This window comes from Macaca thibetana, chromosome 4 (genome assembly GCF_024542745.1).
Source record: "Macaca thibetana thibetana isolate TM-01 chromosome 4, ASM2454274v1, whole genome shotgun sequence".
Taxonomy (NCBI): Eukaryota; Metazoa; Chordata; class Mammalia; order Primates; family Cercopithecidae; genus Macaca; species Macaca thibetana.
Genome location: NC_065581.1, coordinates 110,023,299 through 110,044,538, shown reverse-complemented (window position 1 = coordinate 110,044,538; position 21,240 = coordinate 110,023,299). Strand labels below are relative to the sequence as shown.

At 38.0% G+C, this 21,240-nt stretch overlaps 1 protein-coding gene across 7 annotated transcripts in view; it reads left to right on the top strand.

The window, feature by feature from the left end:
* The window catches only part of OPRM1 (opioid receptor mu 1), a 121,640-nt gene that overhangs the window by 86,357 nt on the left and 14,043 nt on the right, over window positions 1-21,240 (top strand). For 4 of the 7 annotated variants that reach the window (XM_050786796.1, XM_050786799.1, XM_050786797.1 and 1 more), the window contains exons 2-3: window positions 8,424-8,776; window positions 9,551-10,071. In XM_050786796.1, coding sequence (XP_050642753.1) covers window positions 8,424-8,776; window positions 9,551-10,071 — 874 coding nt within the window. Of the gene's footprint in view, window positions 1-8,423; window positions 8,777-9,550; window positions 10,072-10,407; window positions 10,558-11,900; window positions 12,151-12,834; window positions 12,944-21,240 lie in introns of those variants that run through there. The other 3 variants (XR_007724860.1, XM_050786794.1, XM_050786798.1) reach the window with 3 other exon arrangements.

The window sequence follows — 21,240 nt, the reverse complement described above, 5'->3', positions numbered from 1 at the left end:
TACTCAGGAAGCTGAGGCAGGAGAATGGCGTGAACCCGGGAGGCGGAGCTTGCGGTGAGCTGAGATAGCGCCACTGCACTCCAGCCTGGCAACAGAGCCAGACTCCTTCTCATAAATAAATAAATAAGTAAATAAATGGAAAAAAAGAAAAGAATGCAAAGGATATGGAAAAAATAAACAACTATGACTGTTACAGCATTCACTATAATGAGAAAATGTCTCAAGATTTCCAAGATACTTTCAGCACAGTCATCTTTGAAAAGAAGATAAGAAAGCTTTACATGCCTACCTCAGTGTGGCCAGAGAGGCGGAAGAGTATTTCTGGGACACACTGCTTATAACATGCTCAGCAATGCACTCCTAGAAATACACGTGGCCCGCAATGCAAGCTAGACTCCACTTTAGTTTTAGATGGAGTCTAGAGAAATGGCAGAAAAGCCTCAAATACTTGTACCTCTCTGTGCCTCGGGTCCTTCACTATCAAGCAAAGGTGCCTCTTTGCTTAATTTCATAGAGGCCTCTTCCGGTCTTCTCTTTTTGAGGCAAATTAGCAAGCAATAGTTCCTTTCCTGTAGCAGGATTCAGAGGCTTGATATCACCCCTTTTACTCTTAGACAATGTGATCTTCAAAGTCTCATTGGGATCCTCTCATTATTCCATGACTTTCTATGATTGAAGTTTTTTTTTAATTTGACAGTGAATTGGCATATCAAAAACAAATATTCCCTCTTCATTCTTACTTCAAAAATTGCTGGTCTCCCAAGAAAAAAATGTTCTATCCTACACACAAAAGATAAAATAACCCAAGCCCTTATTTCTTTATTTAAATTCCATTCAACGAGTATTTGCTGGTGCCCATCTTGTGCTGGGTTCTATGCTGAATGGATTATTTTTTTCTATTTTATTTTGTTAAATTATTCTATCCATGTTACTTTTCACATTTTACTTCTATTGAGTGATTATACGTACAATGTCATTACCAAAAGTATATATTAAGCCTTATATTTGTTGTACTAAGTGCAGTAAAAAATAATTTTACTAGTAGTCTAAGCTCTCTAGAAATTTAAAATCTACAGCATATGCTTGCACTTCTACAAAAAGTAATTTTCTAATATTAATAATGATGAAATTGTTTTATTATATTTTGAAGTTGTTTTCTTTGTCTCTTCTATATTACAGAAATACTTAGGGCTATATACCATGATTTGAAGTTGCTAGTAATGCATACTTGATTTTTCATTTATAAAATTCCCAGATCCTAAAATATAAGAAATGACCTTTCTTCTTAGAAGTTATGAGTTTGAAATGTAAGTTATTTCTAAGCTCTAAATATCAGGTTCTTAGAATAAAAGCAAAGCAGTGTTCTCTGTAAATCGAAAAGCTCTAGCTCCTGAGATGGATGCTTCAATGCTGTTTTCAAAGTCTTTGGTCCAAAAAAATAAATCTTCTATATATTTGCAAACAAAAACCAAAGCCACAAATAGGAATATTTCATCTAGTTATAACTGCATATATATGTAATCTGATATATATATATATCAGCAAATATAGCATAGTAACATTTTTCTATAATACATAAATACTATTTATCACAGAATACAGAAATCAGAGAAGCAAAACATGTCATTTTTTAGAAACTTCTGATAAGTGCTATTCATGTCCTGAAGTAAAGTTTTCAGAAATCGAATAATGCAGGAAATGGGCACTTCCAGAAAGCATAATACAAAAATGGGAAAGTAAGGTCTCTTGGCTGTAATGGAAGCATCTCTCTTTCCATTTCCTTTCCCACACCCAGAGGGGTAGTGCAGTGACATGCGGCCATGTTCTCTCCACACCCTCCACTCCAGTTTCCAATTCCAAAACAAGAATTTGAAGAGCCTTACAAAAATGCATACCAAAAAATAAGAGAAATAAAGGAGAAGGCAGGCCAATAGAAACCAAGAGAGAATGAAACAATGAGATTAGCAGGAGAGGTGACACAATAGAAATGTGTGCCATGAGCTTCTACACAGTTATTATGAGGATACATAGATTTTCCTCTGATATTTTCAAGCACCAAATGCAAAAAGAAAAATATCATTAGTTATTCATTTTACGTTTTCTATATACAAAGTTCATCATGGTTCTGAGAAAGCAACTTCCCCTTGCTCTGTCTGACAGATAGTTTACTCAAGGTTTGTCATTAGGGGACCTGGAGGAGGAAGAAAGCAGAGAAGACTGGGGGAGGACAACGCAGCGAAGACAATGTGGAGAGAAAGAGTGACATGCCACCAAGAAGACGGATAGTCATCCTACTCTGGTGACACACAGAGATGGAAACAGCCACTTGTCCTCTGGATGGAGATGCCTCTTTGCTTAATTTCATACTGACCTCTCCCCATCTTCTCTTTTTGCGGCAAACTAGCAAGCAATAGTTCCTTGTCTGATATCACCACTCTTTCCCTTTGCTGATAGTAGCTCATTGGAAATGTCATTAACCACATAACATTGCTTTGAAATAAATGTAAATTAAATGTTTCACAACATTTTATAGCAAAGTGAGAAGTCCTCCATTCTCCTCTTCATTAAGATGGTGGAGAATATAATACAATAAAAGGACCTAATATGTAGTCTTTCTCCATGTTAATACCAATGAAAGGATAATCACTAGTTTTGATTATGTTTTTTCTTATTTTAGAACTCCCCCACAGACACACACACACACACACACACACACACACACACACAAGTAAAAACGCACCTGGGATATCAGAATGGAATAGATAGATAATAATGGATAAAATTAATTCAGGTAGATACTCATTTGACCACAGTCTTTGTCTAAATAATTACTTGAAGTGTAGGAAATTATCTTTATTTCATTGGATTGATCCAACTAATTATGAATATTAAAGGATAACACTCTAGGGAGGTTTTTTTTCCTCAACTAAAAAAGTTAATTTCTATGTGAGGGTAAGTGGACATAAAAGTCATGGCAATTGCAGGAAATATATCTTTCCAAGCATCATTTCAATGATGGACATATAAGAGGGGCTCCTTGAATTCTTACTGAATTAGGTATCTTTCTTCACACCACTTGGTAAAAAAAAATGAAAAGTCAGAAAAATCAGCCCCAAAAGAGGTGAAACTCTTCTGTCTGTCACCACTGACTCTATTGTGAACGTATGAAAAAGGTAGTTGAGCAATATGAAGGCCATGATGTGGAATTAAAATAAAAAACACACACAAGTTGGATTCTAAAATGTGTCCTTCCTCCTCTCACTCTCTTGATCAGTTTTATTTCTGTACTGAGACATGATCATCACATTTCAAAGAATTAACTACAGGCCAGGTGCGGTGGCTCACGCTTGTAATCCCAGCACTTTGGGAGCCCGAGGCGAGTGGATCACGAGGTCAAGGAATCAAGACCATTCTGGCCAACATGGTGAAACCCCATCTCTACTAAAAGTACAAAAAATAATTAGCTAGGTGTGGTGGCGCTCGCCTGTAGTCCTAGCTACTCCAGAGGCTGAGTCAGGAGAATTGCTGGAACCCGGGAGGCGGAGGTTACAGTAAACCAAGATCGCCCCACTGCACTCCAGTCTGATGACAGAGCGAGAAAAAAAAAAAAGAGAGAATTAACCACAAAACTAAACAGAAGTTTACAAAGCCCATCAGGTGTACAGAGGTAATTTATTCAATCTGGCTTCACTTAGCACAAATGGGTCAAAATCAATCACATTTTCGTAAGTAGAAATAGTTGGAGAAACGTGTGAAGAATAGGTCAAAAGATAAATAGGAATTATTTTATAACCATAAGAAAGGAAGAACATTTATAAACAAAAGTCATATATACAACATAAAAGAACAGGTGAGCTGCCAACAAATGGGTCTCACAATGCCTTTTCCCCAACGCTTCTGGAAGCTCCATAAAAATCACTCTAATAGGTCAAACACTGACGGTTCTCAGAAGAACACAATATTTTTCAAAAATGAATAGTGTGGTAAATTTGTTTGAATTCATAAAACAGCTATTTGATCATCTAGACCAAAGTTAAAGAAATACCTACTACAAAAATTTTAATGGGATAATGAGAAAGAAACAGCGTGGGCCACTGCTTAGAGCAGAAGACGGAGTTCAGTGGCTACCATAGGAAGGGTCAATGTCAGGACTGCCTGTGAGTCCAGATGAGTCTCTCTTTGCCCATTTTGACACAGAACACATTCACAGCACAGTACAAAGCAGTAGGCACGGAGGAAGGAAAAAGCCCTGTGATTTAATAGCCAGGAGTTCTACTCAGACCCACTCAGGTAAACTGAATGGCAAAGATAATTCTTCCTGCAGGTCACTTCTTTTGCTAGTTTGCTAACTCTGAGTCCTATTCTCCTGTGCGAGGCCCATGGTGCGACTCTGACCATCCATTGAACTTTGCTGGGACAACATTCATGCCACCACATCAGAACAGAACAGAATGAAAAGCTTGCCCATTTTTTTTTCTCTTGAGACAGAATCTCTCTCTGTTGCTCAGGCTGGAATGCAGTGGTACGATTCTCCTGCCTCAGCCTCCCGAGTAGCTGGGATTGCAGGTGCCTGCCACCACCCCCAGCTAATTTTTCTGATTTTAGTAGAGATAGGGTTGACCAGGCTGGTCTCCATCTCCTGATCTCGAGTGATCCATTCACCTTAGCCTCCCAAAGTGCTGCGATTACAGGCATGAGTCACCATGCCCAGCCCACATTGCTCCTTTTCTGATTAGACCATCTCTTCAGATGAAAGCCTTTGGGTATATGCTGGAGGCAATTGGAATTCTTAATCCTTTAGCTTTGTATGATTTTCTTTCACATATTTAGAAGATCGCTGAGCCCCCTTTTACATGTTGCTGTGATCCACAGCACGAGTAACTGGGGTAAGAATGCTGGCTATCTTTAGAGGAAGGCTTTTTAAATAAATTGAGAAAAATTAAACGGCATCATTCCTATAAAATGTCCATTGAAAGAATTTTTTTAGATAAATATTCACTTTTCTTTTTTATTATTTTTATTGTGTAAATTGACAGATAAAATTATATATATTTACCATGTACAACATGATGTTTTGAAATGTATACACATTGTGGAATGGCTAGCATGCCAATTAACATGTGTATAACCATGTTTCCTTTCACCATGTTGAACCCTGACATAAGTTTTTTTTTTTTGTCAAACACCTCATTCTGGAGAAGGAAATGATTTTTTTAAATTAAAATAAACATACATTGGAAATAGTGCTAAAATAAGCCTGAAGGAAAGGTTAGAAGTATGATGAGTCAGAAAACTGTAAAGAACCAGTTACTTAACATAAAACACTATTAAAGATAAGCCGCACAAAGTAAGGTCTGCTGGGTAGGAAAGTGGCGAATGCAATGAAGCATGTCTTTAGATCACGCAGGTCTGTAACCAACGGTGAGTCTAGCAAAACTTATTTTCTGCTTTTGGGGAGAAACTTCTGCTTATTAAAGAAATCAAAAATATTTAAACTTCTTGAGCACCAAGTTCAATTATTCTAAATCTTAAAACCATAGTTTTCATTTTGCTTTTTTGTTAGTTTTTGTACTTTGGAGTATTTGTCTACATTATCTTTTTATATTTGCCATATTTAGAGTCCAAACTAAAATCACATTATTTTCTCTCCTCAAGTTAAATGGCTCTACCTTTTTCTTTAAAATCCGTTCAGAGAGTGAAACTTCTAAAGCAAGTCAAGAAAAAAAAAAAAAGCCCTGAAAATGTGGAGCTTTTCTGGCAGTAATGCAACTTCTGCAAGTATTGCAGACCGGATCAGGTATCAGAATTTTAAAGCTTCAGTAACAAAGCCACCCTATTGACCCTGAGGAGATTTATGAAATCACTTTCCTGATGTTATTGAAACCAGAACACTTTCCTGTACACAGAATTCAGTCCGAAAGAAAGGGCCTCCAACCAACAGCCGTCTTGGACTGAATGAGTTAGACTCAACCTCGTGTGATGGAAAAATAGTAAACACAGCTAACATTTAAAAGGAATTGATGGCACCATGTAAATCAGAAGCCCAAGAAGGGCCTGGCTTGAGGTATGGGGTTCTCTCTCATTCTCTCAAATCCACATCCTCTGGATTAGGTCCATTTTCAGACAAGCTCCTCCAGCAACTACATACCATACATCTTCTCAGGTGTGGGTCCTGCAGGAAAACTACTACACTCCTTCTCCGTAAGTCTCAGAATAAACTCTCACTGGCTCTGGTTGGAACATGAGACCATCCTTGCCATTCACCATAGCCCCAGTCACTGAACATCTTCACGCCCTGGACTAATAATAGAGCCCATCACAAAGCACCTGGACTGAGAATGGGAAATGAGTGGTTCCCAGAGTGAAACTGAGGTACTATTACTAAATGAAGGTAAATATATGTGGAATCTTAAAAAAAAAAAAAATTGATGTCCAATATTTGCAAGGTATACTTCTGCCATCAGATATAATATATTATTGCAAGTGTACCTGCTTATCCATTCTACTATCATATTTCTAATTTCTGCAGGCCTTGAAAGCATATGATACTTCTAGATACTTACCCAGGAGAAAGAAAAGCATATAAAGACTTGCACAAGAATGATTATAAACAGTTTATTTGTAACATCCAAAAGTTATATGCAACTCAGTTCCCATTGATAGGTGAATGGATTAAAAAACAGAAGAATGGATAAGTAATACTACTTGCCAATAAAAAGGAATTATTTCTTGTTATATGCAACAACATGGATGAATCTCAAAATAATTACACTGAGTGAAAGAAGCAGCACAAAAAAAAGAGTACATACTGAATGATTCTGTTTGCATCTTCTAGGAAATGCAAACTAATCTACAAGAACAGAAAGAAAACCAAGATTGGCAATTGCCTAAGGAACAGTGAGGGCGGGATATGAGGACAGGGAGTGGCAAAAAGGAAAGATTAAAGAGCTACACAAAGACACTTTTGGGGGCAATTGATGTCATTGTCTTGATCAGGAGTTGACTTTTTTTCTGTAAAGTGCAAGATAGTAAGTAACTTAGGCTTTGCATGTGATCTGATCTCTGTTGCAATTATTGAACTCTGCCATTGTAGCATCAAAACACTCATGGGTTTTTAAATGGGTGTATCCGTGTTCCAATAAAACTATTTATAAAAACAGGCAGTGGCCCAGTTGGATCTACACACCATAGTTTGCCAATCTCTGATCTTAATTATGGTGGTGGTTTCACAGGTGTACACATGTATCAAAGCTTATCAAGTTGTACACTTTAATTATGTGTTATTTAATGTAGGTCAGTTCTACCTCAATAAAGCATTAAAAAATAAAAACAAAGCAAACACACTTGGGTTCCTCATCATGGATTGGATACAGTCTAATTTTCTTACCATGGCATACAAGTTCTTCAGGTACTGGCCTCTCTTTTTCCCCAGTCAGATCCGTTGCTATTCCCTGGTAGAATGTGCTTGACACACACCTCAGGTCACTCCAACTCTACACCTTTGTTGGGGTTCTCTCTGTTACCTCTCTGTCTAGAATGACCTGCTCCTACCAAGTGTCTAACTCAATCATCCTACTTGTACTTCGAGATTAAACTTGCACTTCCAGGATGCCTTCCACATCTTACTCCTGCTATTCCCTTTGCCTTATGCTCTGTGAGTTGCCTCATCTCTGTGCTTCATAATATCCTGTGTGTTTGTATGTGCATGTGTTCGTGTACATACTATCTACAGACGTGCACAATTATAATTCTTGATAATTTTAACTATATTTATATAGCTAAAATTTTCTCTTTTATATTTACAATTACTATCCAGTCACTGCCTCTACTACTTGACTGGAATCTCCCTCTTTCTATTGGACCTATCACAATGACTGACACAATACCAAAAAACAAAAAACCTCACTGTGTGCTTGTGCCTGTAATCCCAACATTTTGGGAGGCTGAGGAGAGAGGATTGATTGAGCCCAGGAGTTCAAGACCAGCCTGAGCAACATGTTAAGACCCTATCCCTACAACAGTTTTTTTAAATTAACAGGGTATGGTAGCATGCACCTCCCAGCAACTCAGGAGGCTGAGGCAAGAGGATCTCTTGAGCCCAGGAGGTTGAAGCTGTAGTGAGCCCTGTTCATACCTTTATATTCCAGCCTGGGTAACAGGGCAAGATCATATCTATAAAAAAAAAAAAAAAAAAAAAAAAAAACCTCAACAAAGCAGCATCATTGCTATTATTACAGCTATTCAGCCCATAGGCACATCATTGACATCATTGTAAATAGCCAAGCTAATACTGGAAAATAATTCTATATCGAATCTCAAAAAAGCTTTCTATTAATTCATGCAAATTTATTATTGGAAGCTTACCTGTATTTTACATGAGTGTCTTTTACTGACTCGGACACTCTTCTTCCTTTATCTCCTAGATACACCAAAATGAAGACTGCCACCAACATCTACATTTTCAACCTTGCTCTGGCAGATGCCTTAGTCACCAGTACCCTCCCCTTCCAGAGTGTGAATTACCTAATGGGAACATGGCCATTTGGAACCATCCTTTGCAAGATCGTGATCTCCATAGATTACTATAATATGTTCACCAGCATATTCACCCTCTGCACCATGAGTGTTGATCGATACATTGCAGTCTGCCACCCTGTCAAGGCCTTAGATTTCCGTACTCCCCGAAATGCCAAAATTATCAATGTCTGCAACTGGATCCTCTCTTCAGCCATTGGTCTTCCTGTAATGTTCATGGCTACAACAAAATACAGGCAAGGTGAGTGATGTTACCAGCCTGAGGGATGGAGGGTTCACAGCCTGATACGGTGATGTCATAAGCAAAGTAGTATTTATAGAGAGGTCCATCATCTTAGTCAAATTGTAATTTTAATTATTCTTTCTAGTAAAAAAAAATGCCTTTGAATACTTTAAAATTGGAATTTTCCTCATAATTTTAGGCCTATTAAACCCTTTAAAGAGAATATAATCTATTTATTTCTGATTTCTCTGTATTTACTTCATAAAAATGGTGTGTAAATTAGAACATAGCTCTCCCAAGAGTAATTGGAGCTTAAACCCAAAGAGTATTACACTGAGGCTTGTTGAAAATTTTCAAGTGGCTGATTACATGGCAAATTTGTCTTTCTACACCTAATATCAGAATATTGAACAATCTATCAAAAAATGAAGTGAAAACATCCATTACGTGGAGTCTCCTAGAGACTTTGGACAATTATTACATTTTTTATATCAATGTAGACCTCATGGAGGATCTAGCTCATGTTGAGACGTTCATTTTAGTTCCCTTAATGAAACCTTAATGTGATCAAAGTGGACTGCAAATGAGAAATTTAAGAAAAAAAACAAAAAACATTAGAAGTAAAACTTTCTTTGAAAAGTAACAAACAACTGAGTTTCTTCCACAATTTCTTTACAGCCTTAAGTTAGCTCTGGTCAAGGCTAAAAATGAATGAGCAAAATGGCAGTGTTAACACCTTATGACATAATTAAATGTTGCTACTAATTTTTCCTTTAAATTCCTTTCTTCTAGGTTCCATCGATTGTACACTAACATTCTCTCATCCAAGCTGGTACTGGGAAAACCTGCTGAAGATCTGTGTTTTCATCTTTGCCTTCATCATGCCTGTGCTCATCATTACCGTGTGCTATGGACTGATGATCTTGCGCCTCAAGAGCGTCCGCATGCTCTCTGGCTCCAAAGAAAAGGACAGGAATCTTCGAAGGATCACCAGGATGGTGCTGGTGGTGGTGGCTGTGTTCATCATCTGCTGGACTCCCATTCACATTTACGTCATCATTAAAGCCTTAGTTACAATCCCGGAAACTACGTTCCAGACTGTTTCTTGGCACTTCTGCATTGCTCTAGGTTACACAAACAGCTGCCTCAACCCAGTCCTTTATGCATTTCTGGATGAAAACTTCAAACGATGCTTCAGAGAGTTCTGTATCCCAACCTCTTCCAACATCGAGCAACAAAACTCCACTCGAATTCGTCAGAACACTAGAGACCACCCCTCCACGGCCAATACAGTGGATAGAACTAATCATCAGGTACGTAGCCTCTAGAATTAGGTGCATCCACTGGGGATGACGTAAAAAATTATAAATCTTTGTGCCAAACTAGGAGTTTAATCCATTATAGAGGATGAGAATGGAGGGAAGAGGGGAGCAGATTGTGGTTCTAGTGTTAGAGAAGAGGTTTGTTATATAAACTGTGTTCTTTATATTTGACTGTACATATTCATTTAGGTATAAAGATACACCAATGAGAAATCCATGAAACTATTCAAAATAACTATTTTTATGACTTTTACTTCTGTGCAAAATTTATGACTTTAGCACATTGTAGAAGTAATTCTGATCTAGAATCCTTTTCCTTTTCCCCAGAATTATTTATATAATTCATAGATGTCACTCCAAAATCTCTCTTATTTCTCAAAAGCCAGTCTTGCTCTGGCTCTGTGATTAAAGAGAGAGGGTCAGTGCCTTGCCCGCTGTGGTCATGGATGCAAGATATTCACAGAAAATTCGCATCATGGAAAAGGAGAAAAGATTAAAAGATGACCATTCCTAACTTCTCTTTAGCTATTGGTTTGCTACCTGAACTCTAGCACAAATATCAAACATATTAGACTGAATCATATATTTAACATATGAATCATATTTAACATACGAATATTAATCTAAGAAATATTATTAGATTAAACAATTTTTAACAGACCTCATGCTTGTTGGAGATAATAGGGTGAATAGTGACTAGCTTTTGGAAGGTGTATTTCTGCACCCAGAAGAGTACAAATGGGGACCTACACAAAATATTCAACACTTACACACAATGTCATAATCATATGGGAAATCAACAAAGAGGAAAGAGAAAAGGCTGTCTCCAAGTTAATACTACATGGTTAAGTCACTGGTTGGCTAACTTTGACCTCTGATCTATAAAATCAATCAAATACATGGCTTAATTTTTAATATTAATCTAAGTAAGTAAATTTTAAATAATGATGCCAGTATCCAAAAATCACAGCCTGTATAATTTTTTTAACAGTGAATTCAAATTCAAACTTCCTAGGAAGTAAAGGCTGGAGTCAAAATCTTGGCTAAAGTTCCTAGAGTCAGGGGTCAGGACTGTGAGGACGGATGGCTCCAGAGAAATGAATAGCAAGTCAAATGGTTGAAGAGCTAGGGGAGGCCTTTGACACCACAGGGTGCAGCGGCTTCTTCCTGCTGTCTCTTGACCACACCCTGTCTCTCACTGTCCCCTCTATACCCCACTCTGCCGTCCAGCCAAGCCCAGGCTCAACCTTTCTAATTGACCAGAGGACTAATGTAATATGGCCCAGATGCATCTGTCATGGGCGACATTAATCTTCATACCCCTGGTATTCAGTGATGCTCAGAGGAACACATGAACTCGCACCCCCTAGAGAACATGAGGTAATGATGGCAGACCCACTTCCAGCCAAAGGGAAATTATTAACCTATTATGTCTCACTTCTAATTCCATTTCAGAAATGAATGCCAGAAAGAAATGGTTTTGACTCTGCTTCTTTTCTCTATGTTTTTTTCCACATCAAGACCGCTAAACCTACTCATTTTACTAGGAGCTACCTTTTAAAAGTAGTTGCAAAAATAGCCATTACTTTTGCACCAACCTAATGCTAAGCAGCTCTCTTATTCAGTGGCTGCTAGAATCTTGTAAGGAACTTTAAAAGGGCAGGGATTTAAATAGATTTTCACCAACCTGGGGATAACATGTTAAAGACTGCAACTTAAAATGCCTAGTCCTCAGCTAAGGGTAAAATATTTTGCTTTGAAGTAAAATATTTCTATTGGAGCAAAATCATGGCCATTATGAAGCATTGACTCTCCTTCAGTCCCTACCTGTACCTTCCCTGTCTTGCTGGGCTCTAGAGCATGGCTGCTTAGTATGTACCCTGGACCACTGCAAGGACCTCTTGCCACATATGACCTCCCAGCTGTCCTTCACTCAACCTGCCTTCGTGGAAATACAGCTCCGAGCCCATCTGGTGGAGCATTTCTCCTGAGTTAAGCATGATTATTCTTCAGTTGCCCGACACTGCCCTTGATTCCCTTCCAAATTCAGCATTTTCACATCAGTATGGCTATTGTACAGCCAGATAGAAAAGAAGCTAATTGGAGGAGTTCTGTTCCAAGTAGCTAAAAGGTTTGCTTTAAAAATACATCCAATTAGGCCTTATCTTCATCGCTGCCTCTATGAAGCAGCATTAGTGTAAGATAACAGCAGAAACACATTAGCCCTGGAATTGGCTGCTGTCCCAAAATGCCCAACTGAGACAGCCGGACACAGAATAGAGGCTACCAGGAAAAGAGGAAAAGATGCTCTGACATATTTAAAAATTAAGACAAATCAAAGCTCCCTTTAGCTAATCTCCACTGATGTGTCATCATTAGAATTAAAGCAGTTACAACCAGACAACTGGAACAATACATAAGCTGCTAGTGATAGTTGCAATAATATATCAACATAATCAAATGACTTGAAGGAGAAATTGGAGACTTGATGGCTGTGTCTATAGGATATGTTGAATTAGTTGTACAAACCCAGACTGTGATAAACAGGTGTTTAGTCATTGTTTCACATCATGATCCATCATGTTGGAAAACAAAACTAACAGGATTTGCATTTAACCTTTCAACTACTTGTTTGAAGTTTATGTTGGTTGTGGATGTTTATGTTCTGCCTTATGTATTTGTACTTTCTTTGAGGAATATATTATACTCTATATGTCACATTTCAAGCACATTAGTCAACTTCATATTCTGCAGATCAGAGATCCAATATCAAATCTTCCCAGGGTGTCTATATTCTGACAACTATCCAGTGAGGCAATGTCCATACAGCACAAAGTGGAGTGGCGATTTGGCAGTTATCAAGGTAATTTGATAAGCCAATGAAAAAATTCTGTGCCCAAAATAAGCTTGGAGTCATACTTACACAGTTGAGAGCTGCTCAGTCAGCTTTTGCTACGCAACAAATCATTCCAAAATTTAGTGGCTAGAAGCAACCATTTACTTAGTTTACAATTCTGTAGAGCAGCCATTGGAACGGGGCTTGGCTAGACCATTCTTCTAGTATTGGCTGGGCTGGCTGAGGGCAGCTGCCCGATGGGCGGGTGCTCAGCCAGCTGATCTATGTGGCCTCAGCAAGAATGACTAGCTCCACGTGGACTCTTACCCTCTAGCACGTTACCCCAGCCTTGTTCTCACGGTGATCACAGATTCCAAGAGAGAGAAAAGAGAGGAAAGCTTCTTTTGGCATAGAGTAGGAACTGGCATACAGTCAACTCCTTGCTTGTTATAGGTCAAATAAAGTCATCCTGCCAACCTAGATTCAAAAGGTGGGAAATTAGACTCCATCTCTTGCTGATAGGATCTGCAGTCACATTGCAAAAGGATAGGGATATAGGGGGGGAATAATTATGACCACTTTCACTAACAATCTGTAGTAAGGACATGCTGCATGAGACAGGAAAGCCATTACCTCCTGAGGACAGGAGCCATGTCTGTCTTGCTCTCCCAGGCCATAGTCTAGCACATTAAAAAGAAAGTACTTCTAGCGGGGCACAGTAGCTCATGCCTGCAATCCCAGAACTTTGGGAGGCCAAGGCTGGTGGATCACCTGGGGTCAGGAGTTTGAGACCAGCCTGGCCAACATGGTGAAACCCCGACTATACTAAAAATATGAAATTAGCCAGGTGTGATGGCACATACCTGTAATCCCAGTTACTTGGGAGGCTGAGACAGGAGAGTCGCTTGAACCCAAGAGGCAGAGGTTGTAGTGAACCCAGATCGTGCCATTGCACTCCAGCCTGGGCAACAAGAGCAAAACTCCATCTCAAAAAAAAAAAGAAAGAAAAGGAAAGGAAAGAAAGAAAGAAAGTAATTCCAAAATATCCAAAGCACTGGACAGATTCATGTCTGTTGAATGGATAATGAGAGGGCTGAGGATATTTCAGGAGATGTGGCAGGCATGACCCCTTTCTCATGCAACCGACGAACAACCTAAATGACTGTGTAATCCTCTGACATCATTTCCGGCTTACTGTCAGTAATGGGAAAATATTCAAAATAGGCCTTCTTCCTTTTCTCCTCCTCAGCCTTTATTACTCTGATCCAATGCTATTTATACTTTTCAGAAAATCACATTCATGGTTGTTTTCTAATTTTATTTCTAACGAGTGCTTTCGATGAGGAGACCAAGAGATTGATTCAGTGCCCTAAAGAGGTCTTTCCCTAGCTGAATATGAAAAAACAAAAAAGATGATCTCGTGTTTTTTTGTGCATGCCTGGACTCCACCTACTGCTCCAGCTGTAGCCTTTGTGCCTGATTTATGTTCAGCTTGCTGCCTTTATGACTTTTAGATCTTTATTAGGTAGACTCAGGCATAGGCATTCATTTTCCATCTGCTCTCAGTGCAATTTAATTTCTCCATACATGCCCTACACTGCTGTTACCCCGTTGAACTCCACTTTGCCTTCAAACACTTCCCCCGTTTATTTCGATCACTTCGGGTTCAACTCAAACCTGAACTGCCGGCCACTGCTAACCTGCCTTGCCTACTTGGTTCCCACCTGAATCATATTATCTAAAGCATTTTCTTTCTGTTGTTGTTTTTTTTTTTTATTTTGAGATGGAGTTACTCTGTCACCCAGGCTGGAGTGCAGTGGTGCGATCTTGGCTCACTGCAACCTCTTCCTCCTGGTTCAAATGCTTCTCCTGCCTTAGCCTCCTCAGTAGCTGGGATTACAGGCACGCGCCACCATAATCGGCTAATTTTTATATTTTTTTTAGTGGAGATGGGGTTTCACCTTGTTGGTCAGGCTGGTCTCAAACTCTTGACGCCAAGTGATCAGCCCACCTCAGCCTCCCAAAGTGCTGAGATTCCAGACGTGAGCCCCCCGTGGCTGGCCTCTAATGCATTTTATGTCTTGACACATAGGTGATTATTGAAAACGTTTAGCATTATATGGGGAAAAAAGCAACACTGTTAGATCAGTTGAATGGTCACTAAAACGGTGTAGTTTGGTGCAAAAGTAATTGTGATTTTTGTCATTACTTTCAATGGCAAAAGCAGCAATTACTTTTGCACCAAGCTAGTACTAACAACAACCATGATAATAATGCTGCCTTGCATTTATATGGCAATGTACAGATTCAAAAGTGCTTTTATGGGCATTATCACATCTGCTTCCTGTAACAACTCTGATGGGTAAATGTGAGAAAATAAATGCTCAGGGAAGTTAAATCACTATATCAGATCAAACAGCCAGGAAGAGGTAGAATCCAGACACGCACCCAGGGCTTCGAATATTACTCCACAGCTTTTCTCTGCTTCCCCACGCAATGCCACTTTGAACTCAATTATTATCACATGGTCTCAGCCAGATTCTCAAAATTTACTATGAGCTCCAGAAAATGTAAGTTCTTAAGAACTGCTCTGATAAATTACGATTTGTTATGTGAGGGTCCAAGAATCTACCTTTCAAATAAAACAATAAACTGAAATCTCTTATTTAAACTGTACTTTCATCTCCAAAGTAGCAAATTTACTGTTTTGTCTAACTTGCCTAACCATTTCAGTTAAGCTGATTGACATGAACGTTTTCACCAAATGAGTTACATGTTTTGTGAAATAATGTAATTATCCTTGGAAAAAGGCTTAATATTCTGACATATCTACCTATGGGTTTTATAGGAAAAAGTAACATAATAGTAATAAAGTGAACATCATGGCATGTCCTGCTAATTCCTTTCCATTAATATGACAAGTCCAGTCCTAAACTCTCTAATTACTGTTATTAAAGCACTTTCTTGACGTTTTAATCAAAATAGCAGGTCAAGAAGTTAGGAGATGCTCTGTATTTGGTTTAACTGTGAACTGTATTATCTCCAGCTAAACTAAAAGCAGAAGCCTAATTTTAAAATAAACTACATCACTCTCAAATGTTGATCTCAGTTTTTGTTTTTTTTTAAACAAGAAATCTGTGGAGAGTTCATTTGGGAAAGAAATGATTTCAATTGGGAAAAAAACTCAAATGAGAAGAGCTCACAATATTACAGCAGTGGACAACATTAATGCATATTTTGGGAATGAAATCAAAATGATTATTCTTTTAATTCTATGGTCTGAAAAGAAAATGGTTCCAGGTGTGTGTGGGTGTGTGTGTGTGTGTGTGCATGATATAGGTGTGTCTCTTTTTGCATGTATGGGATTAGAGTAAATGTAGGTTTAAAATTAATATTTCATACATAGCAGAAGAAATTAGTATGTGTTTCTATAAATTATTGTGATATGTGAGAGAAATGTTGTTTAGTTAAAAATGTATTTATCCCTAGAAAAATTTGGCTTTTAGACTATTCATAATAACATATATTGATCATTTTGTGTCTGGGATGGGATATCTTATTTAATCATATTAGATATGGATTGTAACCTCTACTCTATAGTTGAAGAAACTAATGTTTAAGGAAGTAACTTGCCCGAGGTCATAATTAAAAAGTAGTGGCTAGGGGTCGGGTGCAGTGGCTCATGCCTGTTATCCTAGCACTTTGGGAGGCCAAGGCAGGAGGACTGCTTGAGGCCAGAAGTTCAAGACCAACCTGGCCAACATAGTGAGACCTTATCTCTACTAAATTTATAAACATTTTTTTAATTAAAAAAAAATTTAAAAGTTAGTGGCTAAGTGTTGACTCCAGTTAAATTCCATCTTATAACCCAGGCTTTTAATCAATGTGCCCTGATATATTCCAGTCTATTTTTCACTCTTTTCAGCGTGGTCTCAGACCTCTGAGAAATTTAGGGAAATTTAGTTTTAAAGATTGGATTAATTAAAATGGTGCAGTATCTTCTTGTGTTCACTGTTCCAACTAATGCAACTAACTGAAAAACAGAGCAATATATTTTTCCTTTAAAACCTAACAAAACGAGATGTCATCTTATTTGGTTAAACTTAAGTGGTGAATTGCTATTTTATAGCCCTTTTTTGTAAAAATATTCTCACTGAGATTAAATGTTTTGGAACATGTCAATCTTTATTTTCTACCTCATGTAGTTTGGGATGCCAGATATGAAAGGTGCATATTTTTCTCTTTTAACTTTCAACAACACCACATTTATTTTTCCTTCTCCCTCTATGATTTTGAAATGCAGTTTCACAGTATTTATTTTTGCTTTTGCATTTTTCTCCTTCACACTAAAGAAAAAGATGTTTGAATGTATATGACCTATCACAAACCAGCTGTTAATTTTTGGATGTCATTCTGATCACTATATCTTTTGGCAGGTTGCAAATAAATATTTGTAAATTGCTAAAATTTGACAAAAATGGCAAAATTAATTTGGAGAGGACATTATGAGAAATAGAAATTTCTGTGGGGTGTAGAATAAAATTTGTTTTTTGATAATTTTCCTTTTCTAATTATTATTTCCCTGGAAATCAAGAATCTAGAGCCACAATGTCATCAGTCTTCTCCCTTCACACTCAGAATTTGTTTCCTTCTAGAGTAGAGTTTCTGAGTTTGACAAGAATAGGAACTTTTTATGATTAAAAAAAAAATTAGAGCCAGGCCAGCCTTGGTGGCTCTCGTCTGTAATCTCAGCATTTTGGGAGGCCAAGGCCGGTGAATTGCTTGAGCCCAGGAGTTCAAGACCAGTCTGGGCAACCTGATGAAAGTCGATCTCTGCAAAAATTTTTTTAAATAATAGCCAGGTGTAGTGGCATGCACCTGTAGTTCTAGCGCACCTGTAGTTCTAGCTACTCAGGAGGCTGCGGCTCCCTGCAGCCTCTACTTCCTGGGCTCCAGCAATCCTCCCGCCTCAGCCTCCTGAGTAGCTATGACTATGGGCACACGCCACCACACCAGGCTAGTTTTTGTACTTTTTGTAGAGACAGGGTTTTGCTGTGTTGCCAGCCTGGTCTTAAACTCCTGGGCTGAAGTGATCCACCTGCCTCAGCCTCCGAAAGCCCTAGGATAGCCAAAATCCTAAAAATTTAAATGGCTCCAGTATTTACCCAGATCATACTACCGATCAGCTGAATGTTCTTGGGCAAGTTTCTAACACTCTCTGCTTGCATTTCCTCATCAATAAGAAAGGCAATCACTGTAGTAACTACCACTTAGCTTTGATGTAAGCATGATGTATGATTATCCATACAAAGTGTCAGGCAAGTGGCTAATATTATTACTCTAAGCCATCAAATGAGACTTTACTATTTTCATCTTCTTCCTTTCCTTTTCCCCCAAAACTGAATTTCATCTCCTGTAAATAACATTTAAAAGGAATGAAATAATGTACCAAAAGAGTTCATAAAGTGGACTAACCCAAGCCTTCTCAACCTTGGCACTAGTGACATTGTAGGTGCTGTAAGATGTTCAGCAGCACCCCTTGTCTCAACACACTAAATGCCAGTAGCACCCACCCATCTCCCATTGTGATGCCAAATGCCTCCAGTTACTGCCAAATGTCTCCTGGAGTGGAGGCAGGCAGCAGAAATCAGTCAAGAACCACTGATCTAACCTGTTTAATTTTTTTCAATAGCTGGAGAAACATTAAGGTCCAGATTAGTTGTGATGTTTTTAAAGCAATGCTTGAGAAAAATTGGAACCAAACCCCAGGTGTCCTGACTTTAGTCTGATCCTCCTCTGAAACATCACACTGATTTCTCTAAGGAAAGCTTTCTTCTACACCACTAACCAGTTGAAAAAAAAAAAAAAAACGACTCCATATTCATGGAAGACAAGGCAAACGCACAATTCTTCAACCCTTGTATTACTTCAAGCTTCTTTTAGAAAATAAAATGACCTTCAGCTTGAGACATTATTAAGAAAAAAATTAAAGGCCAATAAAGATGAAGATATTGTTAGAGAACCCCAGGAGGCTCCGAATGAGGTCAAATCTCATGGCGGTATTAAAACATTAAGAGGAGTTGTAGACAAACTACAATGAAACACAAATCATAATCTCCAAAGCAAACAAGAATAGAAGGACTCCTGGAAAACGAGGGTAAAGAAATAGTCTTAAGTTTAATGGGAATATTGTAGCAACTGAAAACTACAGAATATTTAGCTTTGTACAAATTGTTTTTAGAACCTGGATTAAACCATTAAAATGTATTTTGAAAGTACTTAGAAAGAAAGCAAGTAACCTCTAAAAGGCAAATTATTATTAGTTATGGCAAAATAAATTTTATTTTCTTAGAAAATTACTGGACCAGGAAATTAGGCAAACCCTATACCAATTGTGTTTCTAACAATAGATTTGACAAGCTCTTACTAATTTCTGTAATACTATCCTATGTTTAATTATGATCTAGATAATGGTACAATGAGGTAGGTTTATAAACTTTTTTTTTTCAAAGTGAAAGCAAGTTTATTAAGAAAGTAAAAAAATAAAAGAATACCTACTCCATAGACAGAGCAGCCCTGAGGACTGCTGGTGGCCCATTTTTATGGTTATTTCTTGATGATATGCTCAACAAGGGATGGATTATTCATGCCTCCCCTTTTTAGACCATATAGAATACCTTCCTGATGTTTCCACGGCGTTTGTAAATTGTCATGATGCTGGTGGAAGTGTAGCAGTGAGGACGACCAGAGGTCACTCTTGTTGCCATTTTGGTTTTGATGGGTTTTAGCCAGCTCCTTTACTGCAACCTGTTTTATCAGCAAGGTCTTTATGACCTGTATTTTGTGCTGAACTCTTATCTCAGCCTGTGACTTAGAATGCCTTCACTGTCTGGGAATGCAGCCCAGTAGGTTTCAGCCTCATTTTATTCAGCTCCTATTCTAGATGGAGTTGTTCTGGTTCATATGCCTCTGACACTTCCCCCCTCCCATTTATAAGAGAATCCTTAATCCTAAGAGTTGCAGAGAGATGAAAATCCATCTTCTGTAACTTCTTCAGGCTGAATAGGGGCAATAATATTCCTGCCTAGCTATTAAGGGCTCTTGTGTTCAGGATAGAGAAAAGTTCAGTCAGAAAGCATCAGTATGGCGAGGGCCATTCATGAATCTTGAGTTTCAACAAGAGATGATATCTGGAATATTAATAAGTGTTTAAGAAAACATTCAGTCAGCTTGTCCTGTATTCCTACACAAAAAGTATAACAGGAATATATTCCACAAGAATAAAGCAAAATATGTAAAGTTATTCCAAGTAAAATAAATTAGAAGGCTTTTCATGAATTGGACAACTGTTGGAACTAAGCTGATACGGGGTTGTTAGCTGTTTGTAATGTGCCCAGAATTAGAATACTGATTTAGATTTTTACATTACCCATCCCTCTTGTTTCTTCTAAGCAGCAGTCAGATGTTACTGGTTGGTTTACAGGAATAAGCAGAATTAGCCTAAATTGTGGAAACAAACTTAAAAACAACTAATGAGAATTTAATAACAAGTGTACAATAGTTTTTGAAACATAATATTTCTCTCTAGTTTCCCATTTTTACTAAAGACAAATCATGGTAAGACTGATTTGCTTTATTATACATGGCCTGATTATTTGTATAAAGTGCAGCAAGAATAATTATTTTTCACATAAGCTCTTTTTAAATTGGCTTTGATGGAACTCTATTCCATAGAAGGAATTTCAGATAAGACTTTTTTTAGCTGAGCTGAGCCACGGGTTTTTACCCTCAAATACCTATGAGTTGGGTCAGTTTCCTTCCTCTTGAAGTCCCAAGATAACTTCAGGCTTCTGGACCTGACAGAAAGTGATGTTCTTTACTTAACATAGGTCAGAAACCCTGAACAGGGACTGTGTAGGCAAAATATGAGGCCAGTTCCCCAAGGGGCTTTTATTGGCTTTATAAGTCAAGTTTAATTCCTTAAAAGAAAACACACCATTCCAGTCAAAGCCTTGGCAAGATAACCAATTTCTCCAATTGTGTCCTGTTACAAAAGACAACAGATTTTTATTGCACCTGTGCAAATAACTATACTGTCATGCATTAAGAATACTCACAACTAGTTTCCAAATTCTGTAGAAATCAGGTAGAGAGAAATAAATATGCTCCAAATTTTGTTCATAGGAGTACAGTCAACTGTTAAAAGCTGTAAATAGCTTAAAAGAAAAGTTTTATTGACTCTGAAAAACAAAACAAAGAATCACCAATGTTCTAAGCAAAGTTTAAAAGATTACTTTAGTTTTATTGGTTTACTGAATTTAGTT